The following is a 24,635-nucleotide window of genomic DNA, read 5'->3' as shown; positions in this document are numbered from 1 at the left end:
TTGTCAAACTATGAAAACATGTTGTCTTAACATTTTTGGTTTTCTAGAATGGATTAACATTATTTCTTATGGGATACATTGATTTGGTTAAAGTATGTTTCAGTTACAGTCGGACCTTCTGGAACCAATTAACAGTGCAAAAAAGGTTCCACTGTACTTTCTGCAGTGTGTCCCCTGCAGCGCTCTCATTTACTTATTCATTAAAGCTCAGAATCACACTGTGCGTGAAGGTGTGTGATACAGTATATTTGTTATTGATGACAGGATTGAAGAGGTGACAGTGGCTCTTTTTTCCTGTACATGTGTTAACATCTTCCGTGAGAACATTCAAGCACGGTCGTGACAAAGTGTGAAAATACATCTTCATGAATATAGCAGGCCGCCAGCTCACGTTGACACACTGGAGACAGAGATATGCATCAACATCCCAAGATGCTTCATGTATAAACCATGTGGGGTGACTGTGAGAGCGAGCCAAGTCATTGATCATGTCCACGGCAGGGCCTCCCTGCGGACAAAGTAGACCTACCTATCTCCACTTGGCCATGTCTTCAAAGTGTTGTGAAGGGGAAATTAAAGCATTTGATGCATTGAGGCATTAAGACATGTGCAAAGCATTTCAAATTTGTATTTTTTCTTTTACCCTTTTGGAAATTACATGATATCATGATATATTGTTTTGGAAATTACAAAACAACAGGACAGTGCCGCTTGCGGTGTTAGTCAAAACAGATCATATTTGTTTTCAAGTTTCACTTTTATTTCTTTTATTCAAATCACACAAATTTTCCATTTGAATAATTTAATAGGGGGTTGGGGGGGTTGTAATTCAAACATCCCACACAGGCAGTTATTTTTTTTATTTTTCCTTCATACTTCTGCTTTTTATCACACTTGTAAGAATCATTTAATTACCATGAATTCTCCGACACTCTAAATTAATGTCACAGTATTTGCTTCCTTTCATTTTGAAGACATTAATAAAAGTTTCTAAACTGCGCACTAAAAATGAGCACCAGATTGTTGATATGATTTTGTTCTTAATTAAAACTTCCTTCGAGTGGGGGTGGGACTCTTCATTCCTCTTCCGGGGGCTGCCCTGGGAGGGGTGGGGCTATGAGCGGCGGGGGCAGGGCTGGGGGTTGGCTGGGTCTTTGTTTCAGGAATCTCAATGGGCAGTTTGGGAGGGATTATTGTTTTCGCCGTCACCGTTGGTTTTGCTTCTGGGATTTTCTCACCTTGGCGATACACGCTGACCTGAAGTATGCAAAAAATTTGCAGCATTATTCACTAATGCAAAAATAATGAGGGAAAAAAATAGAACGTTTGTACCACGCTATATCTCATCATTCAGTCATAGAAAAAAAATTAGCTTCCGAGTGTAAACTCACCACAATATCCACAGACTCCCCTCCATATTTGTTCTGGACAATCATGGAGTATCTACCAGAATCCTCCATGGACACACCTTTGATTGTAAGGCTAGCAAACTTTCCCTGGTCCAGGGAGACCACGTACTGGAACATGAAAACAAACAAAGAATCTTTAATATGGATCACAAATATACAATAAATTAAAAATACGTTCATTCATTCATTCATTTTCTACCGCTTTTTCCCCATGAGGGTCGCGGGGGTGCTGGAGCCTATCCCAGCTGTCTTCGGGTTAGAGGCGGGGTACACCCTGGACTGGTCGCCAGCCAATCACAGGGCACATATAGACAAACAACCATTCACACTCACATTCATACCTGTGGACAATTTATAATCTCCAATTCACCTAACATGCATATTTTTGGAATGTGGGAGAAAACCCACACACGGGGAAAACATGCAAACTCCACACGGAGTTGCGGTGATGCATCCCTGATGTTTGGCACACATCACCAAGGACAAGGAAGTTCCTGTTTTAGATGCATATTGTTAGCAGGTGAGGGTATGAATAAATACGAGGGCAAACTTTCAATACGTATTCCTCACGGGCCTCCTGCTTTGCTGTTTCTCTAACTTAAATCTTCAAAGCCGGCAGGAGCCACTGGGATGCTATTGATGGTATAGCGAGAACCTCCCCTAACTGACTAGAGACACACTGTATGTACATACGTTGGCAAGTAGGCCATTAAGGTATAGAAAGGAGGGATTATTATTTTTGTTTTGTCCAATTACTGATAGTATTGACCTCAGCATCTGAAGATGTGGAAATCTTAACTATTTTAAGAGCTACACAAATCCTTATTATGTGCGGCATTATGATGGATAGATAGACAAATAGACAGCCAGTTAGATTATGCTCTTGAAATGAAATAGAGAAATGACAGAGTGTGTACTGCGAGCTTTAAATCCAACAGAAACTGCTGAAATAATAATTCAAACTGAAAAGATAGCTTCAGAACGAAAGACACACACTGTGTCATATCGTGCTGATGTCAAGTAAGCAGCAACAAAGTGTTTTGCTTTTTAAAGTGGTCCGAGACAAGGACTGATAAAGATGCTGGTTTTGTTATGGTGGCCAGTGTTTGTGTGTGTGTGTGTGTGTGTGTGTTTGAAGCATGTCTCTTTATGTTACCTGATCGTCACGCTCGACCTCCACTCCGTTTTTCAGCCAGGAGACCTGAGGTTTGGGGTCCCCGCACACTGTGCATGTTAAACTCAGTGTCTAAAAGAGGCAAACACATACATACAACTTAGACTCATGTACTTATGTACATACTGGCCAACACTATATTACAGCCCCTCGGGTGTTACCTTCTTTTCCATAATGGTGACCACGTCAGGCAGGCCTCCAATCACTTTACCACGGTCTGTTAGTAAAGCATTTAGAAAAGTGTTTTTTTTTTTTGTTATAATGAACAATATACCATAAATGTTTGTAAAAAATGTATACAAAATGAAAGGATGCACACTCACTCTTCTCAGCATAAGCCTCAGCCCTAAACACACAAATAAGGAACTGTTTTTTAGTCCACATCATATACTTATATACAGTGGAACTCTCGGTTCTCATACCCCCCATTGATTATTGTACAATATCATGCATAACAAACGTGTATTATACCTTTTGACAAGTTGAATCTTGTAGTATTAATAAAGATATGGGATGAGGATGGGCTACTCGCAGCATTGCTTTTTACACAAACTTGTCCGTTTGCCCACATATGTTTTCATGGACTCAAAGAATCCCACAAGTTGTAGACTCAGTCTTACCACGTTATTAATACCTTGTATGAGTCCAACTGTGTCCGTATGCCGTCTTTATTACAAAATATGAACGCATGTTAGCATGCTCTCAAATGGACACCGGAACCAGAAGTCATTCTCACTTTGGTTTGTCGCCCATCTTTGACATCATTACCAGTTAACTATATACAGTAGTTCTTTGCTAATTAACACAGTTACACCACAAGGCTCCGCTTTTTTTAATTGCTTCACGGCTGCAAGGTAGCCCACTCTGATAAACCACCAAAATAAGTTGCTACTAATAACACTAAATACGAATTAGATGCACATTGTTTCAGTTTTCGTACGTTTTGGTTTAAAAAGGACCCTATGGAATGGATTAATCATGAAAACCGAGGTTCCACAAGTTTAAACAATGCTGATACAGTATGGAGCTATGCATTGGCACAGATTTGAAAATGTAGACTTACTTGAGTTTCTGGAACTCAGCATATGCTTTGTCATAAACTGTAAAAAAAAAAAAAAAGAAAAATTATTCCCAACATGATTTGTTATTACTCACAAGGGGCATTAACTGAAAGTGTCAACAGTCAATCATTTTGCCAGCCTTGATAAATTGATATGTACATGCTTGCATGTTTGTTTTCTCTGCAGCTGTCTGTGTGTGTTGGTGCTCCAGTGGAAAGAATGGAGAGGGTGAACCCTCCTCTCAGATATTGAGCCTCTTTGTCCCAGTACGTGGAGGCAGGGAGTGGATACACAGAGTGCCAGCAGCAAGTTAGCCAAGTGAGCCAGCATACACTAACATGCATAAAGGCACAGAAGCGATGGTTTCTAAGCCCTAGTGAGGGAATAGTTTGGTTTTAAACAGATTGAAGAATTTGAGCGCATGAGCACCGCCGAAAACTTTTTTCAAAAGTAGTGATTCAGCAAAGTAATGATGATACACAAAAAAACAGCACACAATTGTGAAAAGTCAACATTTCAGGAAATGTTACAAATGTTTGACAGACAGTGTGTATTCCCTGGGAGAACGTACATGTCCTGAACTGGACATCAGAAACATTACATTTTACTCCGCCACCACAGATACTGTATATGGTCCAGCTCAAATATGACCCCCTCCATTAGTTTAACCATGACAGGCCCTGTGAAGTTATTTAAATAAACAAGCAGCACAAACCACTGACCGTCACCACTCAGGTCCAGTGTGCGCTTGTGTGAGTCTTCTGGGTCGGTGATCACGATGGAGTACTTCCCTTTGTCCTTCTCGGTTGGCTCAATCACCTGAGCATCAATAAGTTCATTAAGCCACATGTCACGCAACATCATTTCATCAGAGTCTGTTTCATTTTACCTGTATGACTATAACTCATGCTTAATTCGCATGGCAGGTAATTACAATTATGACACTTTCTGGCACAGGGTAAAAAAAGAAGATGGCGTTCAATTAATTAACTTTAATGAAGACTAAAATGTACGAGGAGGACATTATCCGTTTCGTTCATCCGTAGGTCATCCGGCTTTAACCTCTGCACATGCCCTTCCATGCAAATGGCCGGTTGAAGGCTTCTCCTAAAGGTAAAGAAGAAGCTAATACCTCCATTGTTGCCATAGTAGGGGTTCCTCCTATCACGATCTTGTCGCTGTGGGAGAGTTTTTTCTCACTGTGGAGACACGAGAGGAGGGAGAGAGGTTAGAGATGTGTGGGCTTGTACGCAATTATTGTTTATATGCAAGTGTTGTGTCGTCTACTTCAGAGGTAATAGAAAATCATGTTTACATGCCAGCCTAACGTTATGCCTAGGGATAGCAATTTCTCCCTCTCTTGCTATCTGTCACTCTCTCTCATGTGCACTCACAGAAGGCGTGAGCAGGGGTTACAAATCTCATCTCCGTAATTTGTGTTCTCTGAATAATTAAATAACCTGAAAAGCCTCCACTAACCCGTGTCACCCTTCTGCCTTCTTCCCTCTTTTTTTCTCCCCCCCTAGCCTACTCTCGTACTGCATTTCCACCTGTTTCCACATTTCATATTCTCTAGAGCCCCGTGGAGTGTTTGTAAGTGCACAAACATCCTCACTTCTTCATAGAAAATGATAGGTGGTGATTTTTGTCACCGAAGAGGCCAATTTTGCCGTAAAAACAAGGATAATGAAAGTATTTGCAACAGTCCTCCCAAAGTGTATTGTTTTTGCTTCAACTTAAGAGAAAAACCAAACAACCCGTGTTTTGTTATCATCAGCTCCGCTTTTATTATTTCTGTTGTAGCAGTCGCAATAATTGCAGTCATGGGCTTAGAGGGGTGAGAGGCACACACTGAAATGATGCCTTACCTGTGGTACCAAGTGATGTTCATCTCTGAGGTGTAATACTTCATGGGGCACTGCAGCTGAATACCGGTGGCCGTGCATTGGATGACCAGCTCCTGTGCAGCTGCTCCTGCGGGGTGGTGGGAAGAGGTCGAAGAGGTCACTTTTGAAAATAACACAATCACTCCTGCACTGGTGAGAGCCACTATGCACTTTTCCCCAGCATAAGAGGGACTGTAATTCAATTTCAGCCTACATGCATGAGGAGACTCATCATTTTTTTAGAAAGTATTTTTGATGCTCCTCCAAATGGTGACACATTCCCCTTTTATTTTTTCCATTTTTATTTTTACTATTTCTGTACCCAGTAGGCCTGATTGTTGGACTTCAAGGTAGCATTTCCAGAGCTAAAAAGGTACAGTTTGAGTTTAGTAGTAACGGGTCATCATATCCCAAAAAGCAATGTGTTTGTGAGGAGAAGGTGGACACCTACCAGCCAGTCGGGTGATCTGGTTTATGGCCTCATCAAATACTAAAACAATAAAACACACGAAAAAAAAAAGAATGTCAAGTCACATATCTGCTGTTTTACATTAAGCTTACTCCAAATATGCATCAAATTAAATTCAGTTTTGTGTCAAATAGTACAAAAATAATTTCCCACAATCCGCCCAAATGTTTACTTTTTAATAATTACTTATAATTACTTTAAAATTGGTGCCCCAGACCGATGCCACTCATCATAAATTAATCGAAAAATGTTCAGTTAATCCATGTGACGAGTATCAGTATTACCCAATCTCACTAATGCATGATTGGTATCGAAATCTGCAGCATTAAACCCTGATGGAGCATCCCTAATTTAAGTAAATACAGTATATATGCTTTGGCCAACAATAAATACTCAGTGAATACTTCAATAGACAGTTGTACAAAGCAATACAAATTAATCTGAAATTTGAGCTTTCTTATGGTGCTAACAAAGGGAAACAAAATATACAGAGATCAGCACAGTCATCCTTAACCACGTCACAATTTTGATTTCATGCCTTCATTCATGGGGCTTTAATTTTGTAGACCGGGCACAGGCACGGCATACCTGCCCAGCGACGAGCCTACACCGCTCCGAGGGGGTGTGGCCAGCGCACTTTCCATGAGCAGCGCAGTCCGGGGCATCGCCAACCTTTGATATTCCTGATCCTATCCATCCTGGTCACTCCTCAGCATCCTCATCTCTGCTACCTCCAGTTCTGCTTCCTGTCTTTTCCTCAGTGGCACTGTCCCTAGACCAAACAATATGGCTGGTCTCACCACAGTTTTGTATACCTTTCCTTTCATTTTAGCCGAAACTTTTCTATCACACATCACGCCTGACACTTTTCTCCACCCGTTCCATCCTGCCTGCACATGCTTCAAGTACTTAAAATTCTCCACCTTCTGTATCTCTTCTCCCTGTAACCTCACTCTTCCACTTGGGTCCCTCTCATTCACACACATATACTCCGTCTTGCTAATGCTAATCTTCATTCCTCTCCTTTCCAGGGTAAACCTCCACTCTTCTAGTATCTCCTCCCCCTGTTCCCTACTCTCACTACAAATCACAATGTCATCTGGAAACATCATACAGTCCATGGAGATTCTTGTCTAACCTCATCTGTCAGCCTATCCATCACCATAGCAAACAAGAAGGGGCTCAGAGCTGATCCCTGATGCAGTCCCACCTCCACCTTGAACTCTTCTGTCACACCTACGGCACATCTGTCTTACAGTCCTCAAACATACATGAGGAAATAATATCCAAAAATACATTTCTATGTATAATATTTTCTCAGAAAGGCTTCCAGTCCTGTGGGCGAGCAAGCTGTCACTTCTTGCTATTTTTGTACAGCAGTTCAAAGTTACAGGATTTGAAATTGGATGGGTAGTTAAAGTGAACAGCATAGCCACAGATGCAGTGTTTATATCTGAAATATGCTGTGTTCTTCAGCCTTTTTATTTTTTCATGAGCTGGCTCAATTTTAGTGCAGGCACTTATTATGATAAATATTATTTCATTTTTTTCTCTTTAACCAATTCAATGAATATTTCAGTTTGTTTACCTTTTCCAGAAATGTCAATTTGACTCATGTCCTTTCCTCTATCATCACTGATGGTGGCCTTGTAAATTCCTGAAGTTTTCAGAGAGAACTGTACAACAGAGGTAGGAAATGATCATATGCATGAGACATGAAGATATTCCTTTCTAAACAATCCCTGGTGGCTCGTCAAATGTTGCAAAACCTACTCAAGACGTGACTTCTAGAGTCTGTATCATTGTACTCACACTTACCAGTTTAATTGCCAGTTTACAGACGCCTGAGGCCAGGTCAGGCTTCACATCAGGGATTATTTCTGTGTCTTCTCTAAACCAGTGAAACTCAGATTCTTTCTTCAAGTTAGCAACCTACAATGAAGAACACAAAAGCAACGTATACAGCATTAGGGGCACTACACGGCAGAAAGCAGCAGAGGGCGTAAATAATTCAGGCCCAACAAATTTACAACCTGTAAAAACAGAAAGTAAACAGCAGGATATGGTGCATGACAATAGGTTTGTTGTAAATATTGAAATATTGTATATAGGTAACTGTATCCATGCATCGTCAATGCTTTCAGAGTGGATGTTTAACATTATCGACCCACAAGAATGTGTATGCCGCATTTATTTTATTTGGTTATAGCTGGTTTGAATATGGAGATGTTTATCTCAGAGTCTGATGGTGAGCCACCAGTACATTTCGCTTTATTAAAAGTATGAAGTTTGGGCATTAAATCCTGTAGGCTTCTCGATCATTAGTCAACCTCTCTAAGGCTTTTTTGATGGTGTGAACATCATCTTCGTTGAAAGCAATTTGAAACTAGAAGTGTTACACTTCAATTCTCAAACATAAATCTGTCTCTAATGCTTTTAATGTAGCCAAACCTCAGGCTGTATTACTCATACTGTACTGAAGTGTGTTTAAATTCAGTGTATGTGAATGTTCATTAACAGTCACTTTGGGGAGTTACTCTCACTCTGTCATGGGGATGAAAAAGGCGGCCCTGTCACCCAGTAGAGTTATAACTTGCAGTTAGTTACCCTAAATAATGTAGCACTCTCTCGCTGACTAATCACAGACAATATCACACTTTTTACAGGATGGCAGCTGCTGGAAGGGAAGCTTATGCATTCTGTGCTGAGTTGCTTCTCTTGTGCATGGATTTGTTCTACCTTAACTCATTCAATCCCAACCATTTTTCAAAATGTGTTCTGTTGCCCTTTAACCTACCAAAAGACACATTAGACTCCCATCTTTTATCAGAAAAAAAGGTTTGTTTCTACCTTTTCCTGTTTTTTAGTAATAAGCAGTAAAACATAGGTAAGTTTCAGGACAATATCAGTTCCCAACTAAAAAGAAAACCAGCCTTTTGTGAAAAAAGACATTTCAAATATAACTCACTTTGACACAAATATTTTCAAAATAATTTATTTACAAATATTACACAATAAACTATTTACGACTTTCAGATTTGGAACTGAACTGCATGTGTGTGCATGTGTTAAAAATTCTCTACAATACGTAACCTTCTGCACACTACACTCCTCCATGCTCCTCCTTTCTGTCATGTGTGTTTCTTCTTCCGCCCTTATAATCTCTGCTGAGCTCTTATCAAATGCACTTCTGCCACCTGGTGGCTGTTTTTATGGCTTCAAATTGCTCTGAAGCCAAATGTACTAGAGTCGCGTCATGACCACTTTTGCAAAAAAAATAGGTAAAAGATGTAAAATACATTGTTGAGATGGAGCGTTTGGGTTTATAAAAACTGCATCTTTGGTATTGAATGAGTTAATATACTGTACGTCTGCTGTTTTTACACCAAACTCATAAAGGCAAAACGAAGATCAGGACAATTTTGGTGAGTCTCTGTGTGTCCCTTATCATAAAAGATCATTATTTCCTGCACCCACCCTGAGATGAATGTCTAATGAGCAAGCCACAAGTGAGCCGTGTGTTTGTTTCAAGTGCAAATGTTCAATAATTGAGTTTGGCTGAGTTTACCTTGCACGCCAGTGTGACTGAGCAGTCATCTCCCACGTGAAGGGACAGGAACTCACAGAAGTGGGGGCCTGTTGCGGCGCAAAGGGACACAAAAACTCAGAGATGAAACATAATTACATTTAACTACTTGTGGCTCTTTATTGCCTCAAATGCAGGCGTAGCAGAATAAATGTGAATAATTTAAAAGTAAAGATTTCGCATTTTTTTAATGCAAAAAGGGTGGCCACCTATACACTGGTGCACTGCACCAGAAAATGTAAGGGCTGTATCAAAATTCTGCTGTTATAAAGACAATAATGCTCAATTTTACTTGACAAAAATAAGTGTGTGCATTTGTAATATCTAATAGGTTTCAAATAGGATAAAATGGCAAATTTCACCGGTCTCGGTCATTGGGTCTCAGTGTTCTGTAGCATTATGTACAGTACTTAGCATGTACTTTATTACTGTGCTTACGTTGTGTTTCTTTTGTGAGGTTCAATGTTATTGAAGAACAGCGCTAAATGTTACTTACCCTCCTTGACTCTGATGTACTCTCGTCTCTGGTATTCAGCCTCAGCCAAAGCAGCCTTGAAAGCTGTACACACGGAGAGTCATTTAAACAAGTCTGCAAGCGTTTCTCTATAGCAACATCCTTTTAGTGAGTGGACATTTTCCAACAATTACGCTATGAAATCAAGGATATCCATTTGGATCACAGTGTTCTCTATATGTTCTTTTTTGAATACTAACAAATTTGCCTTTAGCTACTAATGTAATGTATAAGTTAGGGGTATACAAACTTTTTCCAGTGAGGGTTGCATATGGAAACATAAAAGGATGTGGGGGGGCAGCATATTATTATTGACACCTTTTGGCTTTAATTGCCCCATTGTTGCTGATGCTTTATGTAGTTTGAATATGTGCTGGAGCCTCCTTGCGTAGGTTTTCATGACAAAATATTGTTATGTATACACTGCACATGTACATGGTGCCTTTTGTATAGCAAACCTGACCGGGAATTATTTTAGTTATCATTTAGATATAAGATCATTCATTCATTCGTTCATTTATTTTCTACCGCATGTCCTCATGAGGTTCGCGGATGGTGCTGGAGCCTATCCCAGCTGTCTTCGGGCGAGAAGCGAGGTACACCCTGGACTGGTCGCCAGCCAATCACAGGGCACATATAGACAAACAACCATTCACACTCACATTCATACCTATGGACAATTTGGAGTGTTTTTGGAATGTGGGAGGAAACCGGAGTAACCGGAGAAAACCCACGCATGCACGGGGAGAACATGCAAACTCCACACAGCGAGGGTGGAATTGAACTTGGTTCTCATCACTGATCAAAACTCCACTTAAATCAGTATGGGGTACGTCATCAGGCTTATCTTACCATCTTTAATCAGAACCAGAGAGCTCTGTGCTGTGCCGCCTCCATCAGTAATCTGGCAGGTGTATGTCCCTTCATTGTCTTCAGTGAAATGGTCCATGGTGAATTCAATGACTCCTGTAGACACGTCATGGCCCATCTTGTTGGGCTACAAAGAAGAGAATGTTCTTGTTTTTTAGCAGGGCGACCATATGAAGGATGTGTCTTTGTCTTGTATTCAAAATTCTTGCAAATGAACACAATTATCTTGTGAAATGATTTTGTAACAATAGATCTCTGAGTAAATCCTTATTTTGCACAGCTTACTGAATCATCCTCATATTGCCATTGCATTGCACTGCCAAGGGGTGTTTTTTTTAATACTTTTGTTCCTTATTGTTTTCGTTAACTATTCTCACACACTACAACTATGCCTTACATCAGCTCCAGAGAGTTCCTTGTCATTAACAAAGAATTTGTAGGTGACTTTGGGAGAAATGTCTTCAGCCTGAAGCCAGAACTTCATTCTGCCTCTCTCCAAAATTTTGTAGGCCAACTCTGACTTCAGTGGGATGACTAAAAAAAAAAGAGGAAAATGTTTAAAAGAGGTTTTAAAAAGCATTATAGTTCCTCCTTTCATTTCTTTCTCTCGCACTGGGGCCTGAGGACAGCATCTCTCAGCATTCATAGCAGAGGAGACAAAAGGGAGGGGATGGGAGCAGGGGAGGGTAGTCAGATGGAGGGCAGAGGTGTATAGTTGTTAGACAGGTGATGCAAAAGCAAGTAAGGTGAGTTGGGATCCAAAAAGAGAATTGTTTTTAAACTTAGACACAATAGTAGCAAAGGATTGTAGGACAGATGTTTTTTTAAACCAAGGAAAGACAAAGATACAAGGAGAGATGCGGGTTTAAAAACATTGCAGGAGTCCAAAGGAACCTACTTGGGTGTCTGATGTCATAGCTGAGTACCAACATCTTTGCCAACTCTGAAACACACACAGCATATTTCATGTTATGAAAAACAACTAGCAAAGTTGATGTGGGTGTTTAGTAGAATGTTGTTTTTTGTGCAATATTTGGTCATAAGTAACTTCTTCACGGTAAATCTTTCATATTCTTCTTTCTCTTGCAGCTTTTCCCTTCAGGGGTCGCCACAGCAAATCAATCTCCTCCATCCAACCCTGTCTTTTGCATCTGTCTCTCTCACACCAACTACCCTCATGTCCTCCTTCACTACATCAGTAAACCTCCTCTTTGGTCTTCCTCTACGCCTCCTACCGAGCAGCTCTAAACGCAGCATTCTTGTACCAATATATTCACTATCTCTCCTCTGGACATGTCTGAACCATTTCAGTCTGGCCTCTCTGACTTTATCTCCAAGGCCTCTGACATGTAATGTCCCTCTGATGTACTTGTTCCTGATCCTATCCATCCTGGTCACTCCCAATGAGAACCTCAGCGTCCTCACTTCTGATGGTAAATCTTTCATAAATATACCTTATCTCGTTGGAACGCTTGTTTATTTCCCCTCTATCTATCTGATAAATTACATCACAAATCATTATAAAAAATAATTCAATGTTTGGTGTAGGTTACGATACTATAAATATCTGATTTGTAGTAACACAAAAATGTATAGCGTACCATCAGAATTGATCGCAAAACTGGACGAAACCCCTTCTGTGTTGGTGACAGAGACAGAGAATGTCCCAAAGTCTTCTTTATCTGCATTCTTAAAGATCAGCTTGGTTCTGTGAAGAAGGGTATTACAGAGACAAAGACAGATAAAGACAGACTGATGAGTCACATTACAGATTTCAAAGAGTGTATTTCTGTGTGTGTGTGTGTGTGTGTGTGTGAGACCTTACTTGTTGCCTTCGGTCTCAATCGAAACTCCTTTGGAGAAATCGGTGATTTCTTGATAATCTTTCTTCCAGACAAACTGAGAGCCCGCATTCATTTGGCACGACTCAAATGTGAAAACAATGTCACCCGTCTTCTCATCCACACAACAGGACACCTCCTGGGAGCCTGGATTACACACAAAGAATCCCAACCATCACCGGGAGTGCCTTGACTGCATTGTCCTTCTCTGGCAGTAACGCCTCCTGTGACTTTTCATTATTGTAACATCTCCGTGGTGTTTTTCTGTAGCTCTTCAACATTTACTAAAACTTATAATATTTACTAGTACTGCAGCATGCTTCGTTTTTACCTGGCACAGCCTTGGCAGTGACAGGGTCAGATGGCATGGACGCCATGCCTACACCTGCAGCATTGACAGCACGCACCCTGAGGTCATAAGTGCAGCCCTCCTCCAGACCTGTTACCTAAGACACCAAAAAATGTTGACATAAGATGCTCAATAATGGATCTCGGGATACTTTGTTAACACATAGGACATGCACTTTTATATAAGGTAATAGCGCTAGTAAATCACTGACACTTTTGCTATTATCAAATGTTCTGCCTCTTACAAAAAAGGTCTCAAAAGCAATGTGTAATTGCCAGCTTTGTTCACTAGATGCCAGTGTCACACAGGTAGAAGTCACAGCAGTGGACATGTCACACAATTTGAAAACAATTATACTCATCATTAAAACTAAATGTACCAAGGATTGCATAGAAGGGACTAAGGCAGTCAATGTCTTGTTGTTATTAAATGATCTAATACAACACAACAAACATCTAATGAATAAATAAGCATTTCTATGAAAAGGTATCCTCACCTTGAGGAAGCGTTGACTGGTGGCTGTCTCATTAGCTGTGGTCCATTCATTAGTGCCCTTCTTTGCATATTCCACATGATAACCAGTGATGTCTCCAGAACCGATGTAGGTTGGTTTTTGCCACTCAAGAACCACAGAATCATCTCTAACCTCGCAAAAGGTCACATCATATGCAGGGCCTGCGGCATTGCACACAGATTCAACATTTACACGGTTAAAATGTTTATTATTCTCACAAGAGACCTTTTTTCCGTCCATGTTTTCTTTGCTCATTTCCATGTAAAACAAATACTTTGTATAGTCGTAGCAACCAACCTGGCTCAGGCATAGCCCATGCTTCACAGGTGAAGTCGGCCGAGTGTTGAGATGCTGGTCCCAGGCCAGCAAGGTTGGCCGCATGAACTCGAAACTGATAGACTTCGCCTTGTGTAAGGCTGTCCACCTGTCAGCGATAGCAGTGCCATTATGAATCAGATTGGAAATAAAGGCTCAAGCAATGACTAATCATGTTCGACCACATTTACCTTGTAGAGTCTTTCTGTGACCGGTGGGATATTGACCTCCCTCCACATGCTTGTTCCACTGGCTCGCTTATCTACATAATATTCCTTAATTGGTGTACCTCCAGAGTGAAGGGGCTTCTTCCAGCTCAGGACCATTGAATGTCCGTCACAGTTAACCAAAGAAATCTTATAAGGAGCAGAGGGCGTGGCTAAACAGAAGACGTGATAATGAATTCTAAACAAACAACATAATTCATTATAATGGTAATTGGAGGAAATACTGACTGAGGGCAGCCTTTACTGTAAGTGGCGCAGACTCCTGGGACTCATCACTGAGGCCAATCTCATTGATAGCCTGGACACGGAACACGTAGGTTTCTAGAGTTGTCAAACCGCTAACCACAAACCTGCAGGGAGACATCAAGTACGCTATGAATATGCAGCGTCATCCACACATTTTTGTTGGAAACCTACTTTGCGTTCTTGTGTGGTTTGTGGTTGGCGGAGGTCCAGTCTTTGGACCCCTTCACACACTGGTCGATGTAGTAGCCAATCAGATTGTTGGGTTCTTTTGGAGGAGCCCACTGGATGAGGACGGAGGTGTCCGTTTCCCGGGTTGCAATCACCTGGCCAGGAGCTGAAGGCACTCCTAAATCCAAAGAATGAACAAAATCCCAACAATTCCAAATGTCCTTCAAGTGGGTGTGTGGAAAAAATATCTATAGACCTTTAAGTTCTTGTGTTTCGATGGCTCCACTTGGTTCCGATGGCTCGCTGGTTCCATACATATTGGCAGACAAGACTCTGAACTTATACTGTTTACCCTCTGCCAGGTCAAAGACGGCATAGCGGGGCGAGCGGATGGGGACCTGAGTGTTAACACGCTGCCAGGCATCGCTGTCCGCCATGCTCTGTGACATAAAGACACAATTATGATTAAAGTAACTTTACAACTTCTCAGTTGTAATGAGAAGTCAAGTGAGTGTCTTGTTGAAGGTTGTTATTATTAAATTTTTCATTATGAAATTATGGTCAATGCATGAATTCTATTAATCTTGACCGATAACTTATTATAGTGGAACCTTGGTTATCATCATTAATTTGGTCCAGAAGGTCTGACTGTAACCGAAACAGATGCTAACTGTATCAATTTTCCCCATAAGAAATAATGTAAAACCAACTAATCCATTCCTGAAAGCCAAAAATGTTAACACAAAATACATTGTTATACTTTTACATGCAATAACAATTCAAAATGCATGTAAATTAACATTTTAGGTTACTTTTACCTTCTTTGAAGATGTGATTTTTGATGGGACTCTTCCCAAAGTGGCACACGGACACCACCTTCCTGTTTTGCCATGGGTTATTTATTGAATTCCATAGTGCTTCTCAACTCAATAACCCACAATGGAGCCACAGAAAATTTTAAGTGCCGGTATTTTGATAAATCAGGTGGAAAAACATGATTGAACTTACTTGAATTCAAGATATGATGCATGGCAAAACCCAATGATGTGTCTCGCTGCCACATTGAGTCTTTGGAAACACTCAGGTAAAGAATCATGTCTTCATTGAAGGTAAAAGTAATCTTAAATGTTCATTAAGGTATGTGTGTTCTAGATAGCCGTCTTATGCTGGAAGCTTTTCCACTAACAATAGTCATTTACAGAAGCTATTCTGCCTACAAAATCCTCTAAAAAAAGCATCCAAAACTCTCCAACAACATTTTGTATACATGCTGTAACCATGTAGTAACAGACACATTGATTATAGCATGTAATAATTACATCTTCTGGTCATTTCAAGCATTACCACAACTTCTTTCCTGAGCATATTGATTCACAAAACGCAAAGCAACTAATGCTATGTCCGTCAACAAGTACTTAGACAGAGTGTTCTGTGTTTGCTACCTCTAATGACAAATACCAATGACAGCGACTACTTTGGGACAAGTAGGGATAAAGGGAGGTGAGAACCCAATACCTTCATGAGGCGGCTATCTAGAACGCAGAGAAAAAGGGAAGATGTGTTCTTATCTCACATAAAAATTGTGGAAGATGTCCTTTAAGTGGGCAAATAAGAATTGCAGGCAATACACTTAAAATTACTATTGTAACCTGTGGAAGGAGCAATTGCATGAATTAAATAGCATGTACTATTGAATTTACTCGCAGATATGAACAAGCTTGCTGTCAGTTTTGATATTGTGGATTGTTTTGAATCTTCTATACACCATATGGTAACCGCCTCACCTTTTCTATGTAGTACCACATGGGAGCCTTGCTGGAATATGCCGGGGCTTTCCAGCTCAGAACAACATACGTCCTGTCAGTTTCCGATGCATAAATTCCCGATGGAGAACATGGAGGCTTTCCCTCAGCTGCACACAGACACGCATCAATATAATAATATATTGGAGGTACACAAAAATACACTACAAATAGTTAATCTAGAAAAACTTAAAAGGCAGTAAAACACACCTTCAACTTCATCGTGGTAAGACACAACGTCCAGCCTTCCTCCGAGTTTTTTAGCTGCAGAAATAGAGAACACAAGACATTATTGTCACTGTTACATAATTCGTAGTATCAAAGAATACTGTATGGGGTATAGGAATACCGTATGTCGATATTCGGGTATAAATCAGGGGTGTAAATCCATATGGATTTTTTTTTTTATTCGTGGTATCTTATTATTTCTATTCTATTCTAAAATCCCAGACAGTGGTCTTCAATACATATGATTGGCATCACGATTCCAGTGCAACCCACTGTGCAGCCTCTCGAACTCAGTCGGGTCCAGTGCGGCGATGGGTTCAGACATGCGGGACGGTTTGCTGATTCCATGGGAGTTGACGGCTCTGACCCTGAAGTAGTAGGAGTGTCCCTCAAACAGGCCGGGCACGGGATATTTACAGATCTTAATGGGTTGGTCGTTGCACTGTGTCCAGTTTTCTGTTCCAACTTCACATCTATAAAGGCGAATGAGAAGACATGATCACAGTACAATATATAATATTTCTTCTAAGTACATTGAAAGGAAAGACTATAAAAGTCAAATCAAATGAAGCCCATGAAATCTGATGAATAATTTTATTTTCTTTATGGTTCTTTAAAAAAGCGTACTTGTCCACAAAGTATCCCAAGATTGGACCCTCTGTGGTGGTGTTGGGAGGCTTCCATGACACAATAACGTAGTCCCTGTTGGCATCGTGGATCTTCATGTCCATTGGAGCACCAGGTGCACCAGGTACTGGAGGAGGACCGTCTATACAGAAAGTGACAGCATTGTTTTGGTCATTCTATGTAGGTAAAACATGTCTAGTCTATACAGTGTAGAAAAGCATTCGCTTTGTCTTGGTAAGATGAATGGCACCTTTCTTACCTGCAACAGACACGTACGCACTATGCTCTGCTGTGCCTCCTTTTGTGACCATACGAAGCGTGTACAAGCCTTCGTCATCTTTATATAGGTTAGGAAGACTCAAGGTGGTGACACCTCGACCCGTTTCAATCTTCACCCATTTAGAATCAAACAAACGAGTATCTGGACAAGGAAACAGAGCAATACAATTAAGTATCAGTCAATGCAATTGCTCTCAGGGGGGAGGGGGACTTATTTAATTCTTAAAGAAATATATGATCATGCCAATTAGCCAATTACCATCTCTGTACCACTGTGCCTCCGGCTGCAGGTTGGCCAAGTTAGGTTCCAGGTTCATGGTGGCAGTCAGGGTGGCAGACTCTCCTTCAGAAGCAAACACCGGGCCGAACTTATCCACAAAAGTAATGTTGATTTTAGTGAAATGAATTTTTGGAATCTCGGAAGCTGTGAAACAAAAGAGAATAAAGACAATTGTTATCAAGAAATTTGGTTCCAAATTTGCTCCCAATCAGTTAATTGAGGCCTGTACCATTGTAAGGTATCCATGTGTATGGACAGAACTCCTCTTGCTTGTACCCTATTAGAGTAAAAACAGAATTAACCTATTTCAGCCAAGTCCTAGTGAACAAGTAATGTGGACTTACTCTTCACAATGATGGAAGCCTGACTAGAGGCTTGTCCATGGATATTACCAGCCACAGCTGTGTACTGAGCAGTATCGTCAGTGCAGCATCTGCAAAAAAAAAAGTAAACTCAATGCTCAAATTGCAAAGGCCAAAATGGCATTCCACATTCAGAATATTGAACTTAGGGATCTGTAATTCGTACGTAAAGTACAGTATACACTAGGGATGCCGATATATCAATAACCAATCACTTTTTCTAACTATCATTTTTAAAATGTAGATTTAACTGTATTTTGTGCACATGGAGGTAATACCAACTCAAACAAACTTGAGTTTGACCTGCAGATTTGCTCTAATCACTACACAACATCACTAATGTGGCTCCATGGGGTTTAGTAGCAGACAAAAGCCAGTATCTTCATCAATGGTAATGGACTGGTTGTCAAGCACCATCATTTCCATCACAGACCGCTTCAGCCCATGGGTTGTCTGGGGAAAACCTGTTTGCACTTTTCAAATGTTGCGGCAATAGAAACAAGGCCCGGGCTCCAGGCGTCATAGCAATTCTCGCATTTCAGGAGTATGATAAGGTTTGATGTGCTGAAGCTCAATGTTGTTTCCCGCATCACAGAACATGTTTGCAGAACATTTCTTGGCACTAGCAGGCAAAATGTGAGGAAATCACGCTCGACGCCATGTTTGTGAGTTTGCACACGTCACGAGCACAAGAAAAGGAGCGCCTGATTTGCTTACTTTAACGGACCTAAAGCACAATACAGGTAATCTCTTATTTATCGGTTATCAGAGGTATTTTGGGGGATTTAGCAGTATGATGTCATATTTCTGCCCGATAATGATGGGTGCAATATTTATTGTGCACCCCTAGTATATGCAGATCATCAGAATTCCAGTCAGCAGCAAGTAAAGTAAGAAAAAACACAGGTACATAGTTGTAGTTATTTTGGACATTCTTCTATTATTCATGGTTAAAACATTCAGCATGACTGGAAAAAAATGTAATTCTTACTTCCCAATGCTAATTTTAATCACGTTGACCAACTGTCTAAAACTATGTGTACATAACAGACAGACGGATCTAAAGATGATTGGTTACTTGGAGGGAGTGAGAAAGAGAGATGGCTGATGGAATCTTGGGGTATCACGTAACACTGAGGTCAGCATTTGAACAGCTGAGCTCCTCAAGAGAGGAGGGAGGGGCTCCAAGTCACTCACATCCTGATGATGTCATCAGTCAATTTAACATTTGAACTCAATCCCAAAAAATATTGACATTTTTAAGGATACAAAATTAAAAAAGACCGAATAGCGCTACAGGAGCCTTGATGGCATTCCATTTACTCAAACAAAGGTGTTTAATGTGGTTGGAATTGGGGTTCTCATGTTATTTGTCACCAAACTAATCCAAACATGCCTTTATGCGCCTTATTTTGTGCACTGAGTGAAGAAAATGGTAAAAAAAATGGTTTGATCAGACAAAAAATTGGAAATGCATGACTTTCTATATTGGTACCAACCTCGGCTGATTCATCAGAAGAAGTCATCACATTTTGTGTATACACTGTACCTTGGAATCTCCAGAGAGTGGACTCCAGCTTTTGCTTCAACCAGATACTTCCCAGATGACATATCCAGGACCACACCGTCTTTATACCTGAATTTGATAAAACAGTGGCACACTAACTAACACTGAGACAGGATAATGCTATCATGTTATTGGTTTATGATTGAATAGATTTTACTCACCATTTCACAATAGGCATAGGGAAGCCTTCCACAGTGCAAAAGAGTTTGATTGGAGTGTTTTCAAACACTGTGTGAGACCTGAGTCTGACCAGGAAGGCTGGCCCCCTGATCATTGGCTCCTCTCGCACGTATTTGCGTGGCATCTTCATGTTTAACTATTAAGCATAATCATACAACATTATTCACACGCTGTGCGCTGTTCACACACTTCTCCTTATCCAGACGATGGATTTTGAATGTTTTTAAGGTGCAACATTTCAAACAAACACATTGTTTAAATCAGTTTAGTGACACAATCACAACTACATGCATGTCCAGATACAAGCCAGTCATCGATTCTTACCACTTCCTGGATGTGGGCTCGTGTTTTATATTCATATCTGTCCACCATCTCCTCAGAACTAAACAACAGATAGAACATTCATTCAGTGTTTCTCAATTTCTTAATTCCAAGTGAAAAGCTTTGAAATGTTTTTGTGTTATCCTGTTACTCCCCAGACCCAAGCAACCACAGCAAAAAAATATATAATTATTATTATAATAATTATAATCAATAATTAATAAATAAAAGGAAAACATCATTTTTGTAGTATAAGATGAAACATTAAAGGGGACCTATTGTGCTTTTTCCACTTTTCTTAGGGCTGCTATCGGAAAAGCACGGTATCGATAACGGCGATCCCCTCCGCCATTCAACTCCATCCCCACTGCAGCTTCCAGAATAAGCATGATTGTCGTGTGTGGGATGTTCTGTCTTTGTGAAACTGATATACGTTTTGCACCCTGCAAAAACTTTTAGTGCAGGAGGAACTTCCATTGTGTGTGGGGCTGCATCGGGCTACAGATGACGTGTGACGCATGTGCCTTCTGCGACCACTTCTGACTCCGTGAGCACATACGTGGTGGGTGCACGTCAGTCTCGACACTTCCCCAATTCGGCTGTGGAAGCACGCACATGTGCGCCATGCGTGAAGCACGTGTTGTGATTTCCAGCAGTGGTGCCAAGCTGACAGACGAGAGCCAGTATTTTGTCTCCTCGCCGGGATGCCGAGGGCACAGAAGAGGGGGTCGGCTGCATCTGCGGTTCAGAAGGCAGCTAATACGGCTGGAGGGGCCCAGCAGGGGCGGGCAAACCTGCTTTGTATTCAGCTTTTCCGTTAATAATGTGAGGAGACTACTAGAATGCCAACACCCCAAAATAGGACATAAGGAATGTGAACCATGCACATGCAAAGAAGGCATGAACCTTTCAACAACCCCTGCCCAACTCCCAACAATATATATATATATATATATATATAAACTGGCTCACCTATGACCCCTATACAAGGTGAGAAAAGACAAAGATGTTCAGAAAATACTTAAGTTTGTTGTTGCACTGTTTTGTCAGTGTCATCAGAAAACACATGCATTCTTCCAACTAATTTACAACAAAAACAATTAAGTTTGAGAAATAATTGTTTCTTATACACTTCATAATAATCTGTATTGTCACGTGACTGACCGACATGAATAAACATACCTTTTCTGTTTACTTGCTGACTATGTTACAATGTCACAGAGCTAAACTCCAAGTGTTTCCAACAGAGCCGAAAGTGGGAAGCTGTGTTTTCCATGTGAGGTGTTGTCTAGACTGTTGTTATGCCCTTCAGCAAAAGTCATTCCATTGCTGCTTCTTAAATATAGAAGAGAAAGCTCAACAGTCTGGGGAATTTGGTTGATCCTGAAAGCTGGCTATAATAACAATCAGAGATGTTGCCATGGGGAATGAGCAACAGTGATGGCACAGAGGAAGCTGGGTGATGTTGCATATCAACAGAGGAACCGAGACAATGTGAATTATTGCCAAAAAAAAAAAAGTGAATGACAGGTTGGGAAGATGATTCAACAGATTTTGGTGTGCAAAAAGCCACATAACAAACAGGTGCAAGCACGCTGTGTGGATGAATTATAATAACCAATAATTACTTTCCCTGGTAACTATATAACTACATACATGACGGAGCAATTCCGTTGTTAATTTAATTACTTTTGGGGAAAGTAATTTGTAATGACTTTTTTGGAACAGTTTGTAATTTGTCCGACACCATTGAGGCTTTCACATTAACTGGAGTTTTCATAAGGAAATTAATTTGACGCGAGAAAGCCACAGCCAAAAAAGTTGTTCAGCTTAGAGCACTGACAGGCTGTGATTTAGCAAGAATTTAAAAAAGAAGCAAAAAATATAAGCCGAAGCAAAAATAAGAGACGAAGACGTGACCCTCAGCAGATCACAAACAAGACACAAAGAAACAACTCCAGGCACAGGGAATTAATGTGACAGCAAAAGTCACACACATTCTTCCCGTGAAACTACATGACTGTGTTTGGGCAGCCGTGAGTTGGCGTGAGGTAATCAGACAGTTAAAAGCAGCTCTTGATCTCACTTTCTCCTTAATGCAAGCTGTCAGAATGGACACAACCACTCTTGACAAAAAGGAGTGACTTTTCTAACTGGGGTAGGCTGGGGTGTTTTGACTGCTGTCTTAACAGAAGGCAGGGTCCTTATGTGGCCTTCGTGTCACTTGTCACAAGCAATAACATCCACTTTAAGACTTTAGTCAATCTCAGCTTGGTGCATACATACTTTAGAGTGAATTCATCTGGTTTAGAGATAGGTCTAACATTTGCAGATACAGTTGTCCATCCCCTTTAAAACCAGAAGGTTTTCTATGCTCTAACTATGAATACATTCCACATATAAATAACAAATCCTTTGTGGAAATTCACTTATCATCTTATCATCCAATTAATCCAGATAAAAGAGGGATTACTGTAATGTGACCTGCAAATGCATTCCTTGCAGTGCAGCGTGGCTGCATTTGCAAGTTCAGTAACACCAAAGCTGTCTACTGTTAAAAAAAAACCACTATTAGTAATAACAGCAAAGGCAGCATTACAGTGTGTTTTAGCATCAGCTCATATTCAGTACCTGCTGTACTCTTTCAGCACATATTGGCTCTGTTTATGGTGGTACTCATGGTTGTAATTCCCTCGTTTGATCCACCCCGACATGGTGACACTGCAGACACTGACCTGTTGGACCAGCAACACACACATATACTTACAAGATAACAACACACAACGGAGTGTTGTCTGTGATAAGCCACAGCAACACGTGACCATAAACATGAACATCGACAACAGCAGGAGATTGTGGAAGAGATTACCTGATTTTATAGTGTATGTGTACCTAATGAAGTGGCTAGTGTTGTGTTACCAACATGGAATTTGCATGAGACATTCAGACACACGGAGGCATGACGGTCCCACTGGCAGTCGTCACAATGACAAGGTGACACTTAAGACACACGTGTTCACACAAATAAACAAAGACAGGAGTGTTGTTTTCTATTTGGGGATGAGTGGGCGCTTTTTTTTTTTTCCCTAAAACTAAATTCAACTCAACTTAGCAATTGTGGACTTTGAATGTCATTATTTTTCTCTTAATGAAAACATTGTTTGATGCATGTGGTTTATGGAAGCCAGTGCCATAGTCAACACCAGTGAACATCTAAGAACCATGAAAAACTCATCTTGCAACATCTCCACATGGTAACAGAGCAACACAATGCAAGCCACATATTATGTATATTATTATTATTATTACTTGAACGGATCCTCCTCGTCTACCCAATCCCAAATAACTGTTAAAGACACGGTCCTATTTCCACACCTCTGAAGCGAGGGGACACCATCCGTGTTTAAATACGATTTTCACACTCTTGACCTCTAAATCTGAGCCCTATACATTAGGCTCACAAACAGCAGTGGGAGGTAAAAATGTTGAGTTTTTCTTCCAATAGCGAGAGGAAATATAGCTCACCTTCACAAAACATTGAAATACCTAACCAGCAGGCATGCAGATAAACTATAGGTTCTTTTATATAAATCAACTGAAAGTGAGATTATGTTCCCGCCATGCCAGTGTTTCAACTTGGTGAGGCCAACGCTGTAAGAGTATACAAACGTCAGATGACACCTGAGCCTTTTGCTCTGTAACAGTAAACCTCTTCCTAGCTATAACTGTACAAACCTGCCAGATGTATAAATCACCAAGCATGCCATTAACACAGTGAAATTAATTTGAAATGACAAGACATTATCTTTAAGCTCTTAAAACAACACAGGAGCAAAATCTATAAAAGATCAGCATGCCAAACACACATCCCTAAATTAGCCAGCAACACTGATTTGCACGTTTATGTCAAAACATCTTCATCATTGATGTTTATCATATGTCTGCAGTATTATATCAACTACAGTATATCACACCCACTGCTTGTGTTCAACTCTGTTCCCTCCTGATCCCATCATCCTGATCCCACCTGCTCCTCTCCAGTGTGGGGGGAAAAAAGCAGATTAGAAATCCAAATATGGGGAAGACTTGTTCTAAAATAATTATTTCAAAAGTTTTGACAAAACTTTCGCTCACCCCTTGAGATTTCCTTTGCAGAGACTCTGGTTGTCAGCCCAAATCCACAGGGGGAGTCAGCCTAAACCAAATACAAGGCCAACAAAACCACCAGTGTCTCAAACGGACCCCCACCTGCCTCTCCCTGAGGCCTTAAAAGGAGCGAGAGGTGCCTATATATAACTAGGAACCTTCAAGACTCAGGGCTGCTATAACCAGTCATATATTTGATGAACGCAGTTTTCCC

The 24,635-nt window shown here is 40.7% G+C and overlaps 1 protein-coding gene across 1 annotated transcript; it reads right to left on the bottom strand.

The window, feature by feature from the left end:
• Positions 1-811: 811 nt before the first annotated feature.
• On the bottom strand, positions 812-24,481 carry myom2b (myomesin 2b). Its single transcript, XM_058088953.1, has 39 exons — positions 24,410-24,481; positions 22,907-23,010; positions 20,279-20,336; positions 19,936-20,090; positions 19,757-19,843; positions 18,190-18,278; positions 18,075-18,122; positions 17,825-17,989; positions 17,546-17,707; positions 17,287-17,428; positions 16,933-17,132; positions 16,642-16,695; positions 16,414-16,541; positions 14,886-15,069; positions 14,633-14,807; positions 14,444-14,565; positions 14,180-14,367; positions 13,971-14,097; positions 13,656-13,834; positions 13,142-13,256; positions 12,795-12,957; positions 12,571-12,677; positions 11,868-11,912; positions 11,367-11,503; positions 10,952-11,096; positions 10,082-10,144; positions 9,568-9,635; positions 7,818-7,931; positions 7,588-7,675; positions 5,982-6,020; positions 5,513-5,618; positions 4,777-4,843; positions 4,367-4,463; positions 3,647-3,683; positions 2,907-2,929; positions 2,745-2,800; positions 2,566-2,655; positions 1,392-1,517; positions 812-1,257 (listed from the first exon to the last, which is right to left on the bottom strand). The coding sequence occupies exons 2-39, from the start codon at positions 22,987-22,989 to the stop codon at positions 1,045-1,047; spliced, it is 4,245 nt and encodes a 1,414-aa protein (XP_057944936.1). The 5' UTR covers positions 22,990-23,010; positions 24,410-24,481; the 3' UTR covers positions 812-1,044.
• Positions 24,482-24,635: the final 154 nt, after the last annotated feature.

Source organism: Doryrhamphus excisus, chromosome 12, assembly GCF_030265055.1.
Source record: "Doryrhamphus excisus isolate RoL2022-K1 chromosome 12, RoL_Dexc_1.0, whole genome shotgun sequence".
NCBI classification, from domain to species: domain Eukaryota; kingdom Metazoa; phylum Chordata; class Actinopteri; order Syngnathiformes; family Syngnathidae; genus Doryrhamphus; species Doryrhamphus excisus.
Note: the sequence above shows the minus strand (reverse complement) of the source record. Positions and strands in the feature narration are given on the sequence as shown.